The 9,311-nt window shown below is 41.1% G+C and overlaps 1 protein-coding gene across 1 annotated transcript in view; it reads left to right on the forward strand.

The window, feature by feature from the left end:
- The window catches only part of LOC112548444 (polypeptide N-acetylgalactosaminyltransferase-like 6), a 46,859-nt gene extending 42,235 nt beyond the window's left edge, over nucleotides 1-4,624 (forward strand). Inside the window, exons 3-4 of the mRNA XM_025194253.1 lie at nucleotides 4,114-4,280; nucleotides 4,489-4,624. Coding sequence (XP_025050038.1) covers nucleotides 4,114-4,280; nucleotides 4,489-4,502 — 181 coding nt within the window. The 3' untranslated portion in view covers nucleotides 4,503-4,624. The remainder of the gene's footprint in view (nucleotides 1-4,113; nucleotides 4,281-4,488) is intronic.
- The last annotated feature ends 4,687 nt before the right edge of the window (nucleotides 4,625-9,311 follow it).

The raw sequence follows: 9,311 nt of genomic DNA on the forward strand, positions 1-9,311 counted from the left end.
AGGTCAGCCAGTCTGGCTGAGAAGAGCCTCCTCCCTAGGGGAGAGAGGTGGAGGCCATCTCTTCCCAGCAGCTCGCTGCCTCTCTCGCCAAAGAGCGGGCTGTGGTCATGAAAGCCAAAGCCTTCCTGACGACACCAGCGCTGCAGTCTTTGGTTGACCACATAGATCCTCCTGTCCCTTCTCAGCCCATAGCCTGAGACTGGGAGGATCGACGAGAACACTACCTGTGCCCCCAGACCCTTAAGCCCTGCTCCCAAATCCCTGTAGCGCCTCATGACCTGGCTGGGAGTGCTCCTAGCAGTGTCATTGGTGCCCACATGAATAAGGAGCATGGGATAGTGGTCTGTGGGTTTAAGGAGCTTTGGGATCCTCTCCGTAATGTCCCAGATGCGGGCCCCCGGGAAGCAGCAGACTTGCCGGGCTAAGGGGTCGGGGTGGCAGATTGGCCCCTCAGTCCCCCTCAGGAGGGAGTCTCCCACAACAAACACCTTACGTTTTGTCTTGGGGAGAGCAGGGGCGGTAGCTGCAGTTGGGACCATGTTGCCTGCGGGGGCCGGCAACTCAGCAGGCTCTGCTTAATAGTCCCTTAATAGCTGAGTTGATTCTTCCCAAAATCTAATGAGAAGAAATCAGACCATGTTGATGTTCCCTCTCTATTAACCTTGAACCAGTGACCTGTATGTAGGGCATTGACAATGTGTAGGGGGTGCACGTGGGTGCATGTGAACCCCCTGGCCATGGCGGTGCACCCCCTACAAAAAGGCACCACCAACACTGTTGGCAGCACTTACGGGCAGTTGTCGCTTGCTACCCCTTCCCCCCCCCACACACACACACCACCGACGCTGTCAGTGGCATCTGTGGATGGTCCATGATCACTGCTGACCATCACCGACTGCAGGTCCGCTCTTCAGTGCTCAGCACCTCCCCCCTCACCCCCTTGCCACTGACAGTGCTACAGCTGCCTCCAGAAACTCCCAACTTACTGCTGCCATGCTCCCGTCACCAAAAGCACCACCACTGCCTACCACAGCTCACCGTGCCCCACCCCACAACCTCTGAGGGCATGTGGCATTCATGATGCAGGGCCTTATATCTTGTTATACTCTTTAGAGACTAACTGGTTCATAGAGGCATGAGCTTTTGCAGGCTACAATACAGCTGCCTCCAGAAACTCCCAACTTACTGCTGCCATGCTCCCGTCACCAAAAGCACCACCACTGCCTACCACAGCTCACCGTGCCCCACCCCACAACCTCTGAGGGCATGTGGCATTCATGATGCAGGGCCTTATATCTTGTTATACTCTTTAGAGACTAACTGGTTCATAGAGGCATGAGCTTTTGCAGGCTACAACCTACCTTGTCACATACCCCTTCTTTCTGTCAGCCTTTCATAGGATGCAAACAAGCATTTGTAGGACCTGGTTTAGGTTTAGATGGTTTACTGGGTGTGGCATGTGCAGCCATTCACTGTTGCCAGGACTGGCATAGGTAAGTGAAGGTGTAAGTAATTTGTATCGCGGGGAGAGATGTCAGGATTGGGGGAGGAAGGATCTTGCTGGTCCAGGGGGTTGCCTGATTTGAACGGAGTAGTCAAGGGGCTAAAAATAGCCTGCTTGGGATTAAGTGGGGTAGGAACAACACAGTCCCAGAGCGGGGGCAAGTAGCTGGCCATTCCTAGCCCTAGGACTCATTGTATTGCAGTAGCTATAATTGCTTTGATTGCTTAAATTGTTATTTTTCTTTTTATATAATGAATTATTTATCCATTAAGATAAAGTTAATCTTGTTATGATTTACTTTTTATAGTATTTTTGTCAGTCATTATTAGTGTTCTGGAATTAACCATCTATGTCAAATTTCCTATTGCTTAGCATAAATATATTTGACCTGTTGGTCTCATGATTTTAGAATTAAATTTAGTATAAGGAAAATGCTTATGTAAGATCTGTGGTATGTCTGGCATATGTAGAAAGAAGTAATGAATAAGTGAATGATGTATGTATGTGATAATGTGAATGAAGACAGTCCTCTTGCAGCAGGAGAAAATAGCCTTCTGTGGTTTAACAGTTAAAGGTTGCAGCGACGTTGTCAGCAGTTAAGGATTATCAAATACTAGATGATGGTTCATACTGACAGCTGAAGACTGCAAGCAATGACCACTCCCCACCCCTCCAAAAATTTCAGGCCGCAAAGCCAGAAGATCATGTCCTACCAATCCCAGCCTGCCAACAGGACAAGGAGGGTGGCCTTCGTGTCTGATTCAGCAGAATCCATAGGCTTGTACGGACAGCTATCACTAGACAGAATGAACACAAAGAAAAGGCTTTGGGTCTTTCCACCTTCAAGAAGGAGTTTTGGGTGGGTCCAACAAGACCTGACTCCATCCCTCGTGGTCAGTCTGCCCAGCCAGCAAACTGAACTGAGTTATCTAGAATTTGGTAACACCTTGTTTCTTGTTTCTTTTGTATGAATGAATGAATGAGTATGTATGGGAATGAGTGAAGCAGATAACCTTACTGTTCTTTAGTCTTTTCATGTTTTAATTTTTTTGTTTGAATACATGTGGTATTGTGCCTTATCCCTGATAAGATCCCTGCTTGTTTTTAACTCACACGGTACGCCCTGTGTGGACAACAGACTGTGCTATGAATGTGTGCAGGTGTTCCCTAGAATGAATTAACTCATTTTAGATCAGGGTGACTCAGGTCAATCTAAAGTTAGTTAGTTCACCTCCTTTAGGTGAACTAACTTAGATTTTAAGCATGCTATTTTTTCCAGCAATTTAAGCCCTGTGAACACCTCCTAACCTGTTTAGGTCCACCACAATGTAACACCTGTATGTACCCATAGCATCTGACAAAATGTGTTGTTACTTTGTCAGATGCTGACAACTTATAGTAAGTTGCTTGTGCCTCTGAACCAGTTAGCATCTAAGGGTGCCTGAATACGTGTTGTGAGTCTGCTCTGGCACACTGTAATTACAGCACGTCAGCAGGCTCACTTAATCGAGTCTGCTGGGGCATGGTAATTACCATGCTCCAGCCAGCCTCTGCATCTCATGTATCAGTGTCTCTGCATTTCAAAATGGCTGCGGGGGTACTTTAACTAAGCTCGTAGAATGAGAAGCTGTGGTGCTTTAATTAAAGTGGCTCTTGGAGCTCCTTTAATTAAAGCACCCCCCCGCTCCCACCCCGGGAGCATGTGTAAAAGTGTCACCCTGTCCTGCCTTCTGCCAGACTCCAGACCAATATGGCATACCACCTCCTTTCCCCTCTTTTTAACTATCCACTGCTGATACAATGTTTTTGGTATAGAATTGAAGGGTTGTGTTATGGACTGATAAGCTCTTAAATATTTGGTATTGTAAATGCAGTTTGTTAATAAGCACTTCATAAAACAACTTTCTGCCTCTTCATTTACATATAAGAATTATTTGTATATTCTTGCTAACATTGATTTACATCTGAAGAGAGATGTTTGTGGTAACATTTTATAAAAGTAATGATTCAAGTTATACTGAATATTTTAGATTTAGAACTGGAGTTGTCTGGCATATGCAAGACATATTCCAGCCAGTAAAATAGGATCCAGTTAACCATCAGTTGGGTTGAAGCAGTGAACTTCACTTAATTATCTTCTCCAATGGAATGAGGTTGTGCAGATGCAAGAGACTAATTCTGTACCTTTTGTACAGATGCACTTCCATTTTTCTTTCTTTTTTCAAATTATGTCATATTTATTAAAATTCTCATTATTGCACAGTTAATAAACAATGACCTCGTAGCTATCCATCAGTTAAAGTAAATTAAATATAGTTCAGGGCCTGGACAGATGAAAGTGGTGAGGAAGCTGCTATAGAGACAGAATGGACAGGATGTGTAGAGCTCTGCACTGGTGTTTGTCTGTAGGTTATCTTGGGGTGTTCATTTGATTAAGGCAAACCATGTAGTCATGAGAAACTGTAAGTGCTGCTTGGGGAGGTGCATATCTGTCTTCTATGAATCCCAGGGTAATTTATATTGTACAAAATTGATCTATGCATTGGTTGTATAAAGTAGTTTTCCCTTTTGGGTTCTTAAATTTTCTTTCATTGCTTCTTTCTCCTCAGCTGTAAGCACAAGGTGTACTTGGAAAAGCTGCCAAATACTAGCATAATTATCCCATTTCATAATGAAGGTTGGACTTCACTTTTGCGAACTATACACAGCATTATCAACCGGACTCCAGACAGCTTGATAGCTGAAATAATTCTTGTGGATGACTTCAGTGACAGAGGTAAGGCCTATTAAACCACTAGTGGTTTAACTTCAGTTTACAATCTACAACTTTCCATGATTTATATGGAAATTAAATAACAGCAGAGATAAAGAAACAAAACCTGTTTGATCATTTTTATGAAGAATAGATGTGCTTTGGGGGTAGTATGTGTGAAACTTGTATTGAGAACTGCTTATTTACACAGGTGTCCATGGTCATATTTTAGGCTATTTTGACTGAACACTGAAATAATATTTAATATCAGGAGGAAGAAAAGAGTGAAGTCCCTCATGTCCTTCTTTTTAAAAAAAGCCTGAATTGGTGTATTCTATGTTTAATCTAAAAAAAGTCTGTTATTTCTTGATATGTAACCTGTGATGCATTAAGCTGTTGCTAATGTCCAAATAGATTGATATATTCTAGAAAGGGAAAACTGCCTTCTGGGATAATATAAAGGTAATTAGTTTTGTCCCAGGAAAGAATTGGCAAAAGCAGACTTCTCATCTGTAGGTATTGTTGGATGAAGCACTTAGTTGACTGAGAGAAATGTTTGTGGAGCATTGTTGTGACTGTTTCTCAGCAAGACTTTCATTTAATGATATTTGGCAGAGCAAGGGGTGAGAGGAGTCAAGGGGAGAAGAGTCGGTGACACATACATCTGTCTTGGTTTCTCATCACTGCCGTTTCAGTGACAATATGGGCTTTGATAAACTGTTCTTTTACTTGTAATATAGTTTAACTGCAATCAAAAAGTAAGGAGCTGAATGTTCCCTGCTTTTATAGGAACTTCACTATGACCAGAGGTTTTTGGAAGTATAAGGTAGTATTGCAATTTTTCCACAGGCTAGCAAATTCCCAATAGGCAAACCATTTATAGAGAAGTCTATAAGGAAATATCTTGTGGGATATTTCAAAATGTATTAAAGGTTAAAACAAATAATTTTTCCAGCAACAGAACATTGTTAGGGAGATGCTTATGTCTTAGAACCAGTTATAACCAAATGTGCTATGACTGAATAGTGGAGTATTAACAGTCTTTACAGAGATATTTCCAAATATCACAGAAATAGTTTTGTATAATTAAAGGCTATTAGTCTAGAAAATCTACCTTCAATTTCCTGCAGATAATCAGTTTTGCAATCAAGCAAGGATTTTTGTGACCTTGTTATCTCTTATCAGCTTGTTGACTTCTGATTCTCTCTGCCTGTTTTCCAAGCTCTCATTAGAACTGTGAAAAATATTTTGTATTAAGACGTTCTTTTACATTTCAACATTTTGCAATACATTTTCAAAATATTGTGTGGGGCTTTAGCTAAACTCTGTGGAAGTCACATGGTTCAAAATGGTGTGCAACTGAAAGACGTGAACTTAACCCTTATTGAGTCTGCTATTTTGAATCTTTTTACAGTCTTAGAATATAGCAGTTGGTAAAAATGACAAGGCTTCTGAAAGAGGTGGCCTGAGAGAGAGAATTATCTTTATTTTTTTTTAAATCTACTTAAGTACTTTTGCTTGATACTAGGGCTATACAGATATTTTCAAGTGGAGTGAGTTTTGTTGTTTTTTCCATAGGAAAATATAGCCTCTGCAGGGCAAAGCTTCAGAGTGCTTTTAGTCTGATAGTAGTATAAGAGACGTAGCTGTGGTGATCCAGCTGTATAGTGGACCAGCTGCATAGTTGTGATAGACAAGCTTGCAAATACAATCCTTTGAAAATTTCAAAAGAAACCTGTCTTTCTGATAGCCCAATAGTTATCTTTGCAGGGCCTCAGAAGTTCAGCAAACAGGCTGCCATGGAACCTTGGAGGCCAAGGAGCCATGGCTAGAAAATTAAGAGGAAAAAAGATGTCATTGCTTAAGTATAGACATTAAGTAAAGCACAATAGTTATAGCACTTCCAGCAGGGGCTTTCTGAAAGTGCTGTAAATTTGAGCAAGAGTGAACTGAACAGATGTTTGCTGTTCAGTGGGTGGGGGGGAGGGGAGGCGGTGTTTAAAGCCTCCTTCCATTGGCTGCTAGGGGTGCTTTCACAGGCCTCCCAGAAGGCTGCCAGAGTGGTCCGTCTCCCCAGCCCTCCCCAGCCCTCCTCACCAGCTGGCAATCTGGCAGCAGCAACTGCAGGGAGAGACCCTGGGTCCCCTCTCCCATACCCCCCAGGCAAGCATTGGCACCCCACTGCTTGGGTGGGGGGACTCCAGGCAGAGGGACCCCAGAGCTCTACCCCTGCAGCCTCTCAACCAAGCAATGGTACACTGCTGCCTGGCCAGGGCAGCTGCAAGGTGAGAGACCCCAGACCCCTTCCCCTGCAGCCCTCCGCCTCCCCCCCGCCTCCATCTGGGCTGTGGCACACCTCAGGACTGAGGCAGCTACAGAGATAGAAACCTCACTTCCCCTAAAAGACCCCTCCCCCTGGCTAGGCTGTACACCAGGCTATGATCAGAGGCTGTTACTGATTTCAGTTGATGACAGCTGGGGGGACAGTGCCAATCCAGCACTTAGGCAGAGCTCATTTGCTCTACCCAAAGCTTAGAGTGCAACACTGCCTGGAATGGCGCCAGTTGTGCTCTAAGTTAACCCTTGATGGGATCAGGCACAGACATTTAATAAAGCGCTCTAACAAAAAGTTCTTTAGTTTAATACCTCATTCATCAAGGGTCAACTTAGAACACAATCTGCCATTTTCAAAGCTCATTTAAAGTATTTTTAAATCTCTCTAAGAGCCAGAATGGTTCAGTTATGACTTTAGAGCTCTTTCTGCCTCTTAAAGTGAGGTAGGTGTAATGTCTGTCCTTAGCCATTATGTCTACTTTCGTAAGAAAGTAAGGCTAGAAGGAACCTCACGAGATTGTATAGTCTACCCCCCTGCTCAAGGTAAAATCATCCCTGACTGAACCAGCCCACCCAAGTGTCTATATATACAACATACTTCTGAATAAGATCATTCAGTATATTATTTTAAATGCTTTGAATGAACTTTGGATGTAAATAGTGCTAAGTCAAATTTGTGAGACAAATTTTTTTTGTTCAATTGATCTGCATTTATAGGTACTCCCTGATGTTGTTTTTATCAGTAAATATGTTTTTCACTTGTGCAGCATGTCTTGACATTAGTTTAATGGTTTGTCTTAAGTGGGTGACTCAGTTAAATTTGTACAGTACAAATAAACTATTTTTATTTTGTACTTGTGTTGTAAAATGCTTTCTGAATTTTCATTGAATGACTTGGTTAGGTTGATAGATGAAGTACTTCATAATTAGTATAATCTAACCTTCAACCTATGAATAAACTTTTTTTAGAAGAATAAAGATTACAGGAATTCAAGCACAGAGGACATATTTAAGTTGTTCTAGGCTTCATTATTCATAGATATATGTATGTCTGAAATCAGTGGGAATATCACTCGTACCTGAAAGCAAATGTTCATCCTTTCATCTCTGTGTTAAGGTTGTTGTTCATGAATTGTAGCCTCTGGTGTCATTTTTTCCTCAGTATGTGTCATAGATTATATACCTGATATCTTCAATATTTCATAGTACTCTGGAGTCAATTATATTAAATTGTTTACATACTGTGTTTTATATTTATGCCATGATATCTTGCTATAAAAGGAGGAGAGAAACTTTCTGCTAAGAATCCCTACCCTGCAATTATTAGTTTTACACGGGCAGGGAAGGAAAGAAAGGCATTTTAAACCATGCTTATCCCTTTCAAACTGATTGTGTCCAGCATTCTCGTATAGGTTTTTTTATTAGTCAAACTTTTCTACAAAGGCCTACTTAAGGAGAGATTACCAAGAGACAGACAAACTTATTAGAAATGCATTTATTTAGAAAGGTAGAGAACCTTCAGCAATTTGGAAGAAATGTAAATATAGATGGTGGAATGTCCGGGCTTTTCCTATTTTATATTCTTATCAAATGCTAATATTGAAGTGCATATAAAAAGCCTTAGATGACAGACAACAAAAATGTTTTAGTGCAGAGAATGCCACTGAGCACTTGGCTAGACTATTTTCAAGAAGTTATGTGTATGCTTTTATTTTATTCACATTTATTCTCTCAGCCTTAGTGATCAGAACCAAAGCCTTTGGATTGGTCATGCATAACATTAACAATAAATTATGACATTTAGGGATTATAAAAGTGGAAGGACAACTACACCTTTTAAATCTTGATATAACCCAAACTAGAAAGCTGGTATTAAAAAGGGAGGAAGCTAGCAAATGCTGTAAAATGTGACTATGCAATATTTATTCATGAAGCAATTCAATGTCAAAGGACTCAATGAAAGAAGTGCTCTGACAATCCAGAGGCAGAAATCTACATTTTAATATAGATATCTCAGATGGCAAAGCCCTTTTTATTCATATCTTTCCTATTACATCTAACAGGAAGACCCATGAAGAAATAAAAACAGCATTTATAAGGAGGTTTAATAGAAAGCCTTTTTCCCCTTTAATTGTCTTAACAGAAATGAAGGTTAAAAAGGATATGAAGCTTGGAGATTCAGTGTGTGCGTGTGTGTGTGTGTGTGTGTGTGTGTGTGTGTGTGTGTGTGTGTGTGTGGATCTCTCATAAGCATAAATGCAAAACACAAGAGTGTTCTCAAAGTCAAAAGAATATGAGCCTGAGGTTTACAGGGGTACAAATAAAAGGATATTCAAAATACAAATCCAAAACCTAAAACAAGAAATATGCTATTTATAAGACAAATCTTATAAAAGAAGCAAGTGTTGACTTCTTCAGCTTGATTTTGCCCTGAACAGATACAAACATGAGAGCTAGTGGCACTGTATTCTACAGCCCTCTAGAACTGAGGGTATACTTTTCTTTTCAAGTGATGTGAAGTCTCTTGTCTCAACTAGAAAATTGCATCAAATTCTTGGTCATTACTGTTTTTCAGCTCCATGTGCTGTTGTGTTGTGGTCCAGTTAAGGAGAGAATTCAATATTTTGGATTTATAAAGGTACTTCACATGTTAGTTGAACTTATCAGAACTCAGAATTTCCAAGGGAATTTTATGAAAATAAAAACTGGAAATTTCCTGCT

Source organism: Alligator sinensis, unplaced genomic scaffold (genome assembly GCF_000455745.1).
Source record: "Alligator sinensis unplaced genomic scaffold, ASM45574v1 scaffold1471_1, whole genome shotgun sequence".
NCBI lineage: Eukaryota > Metazoa > Chordata > Crocodylia > Alligatoridae > Alligator > Alligator sinensis.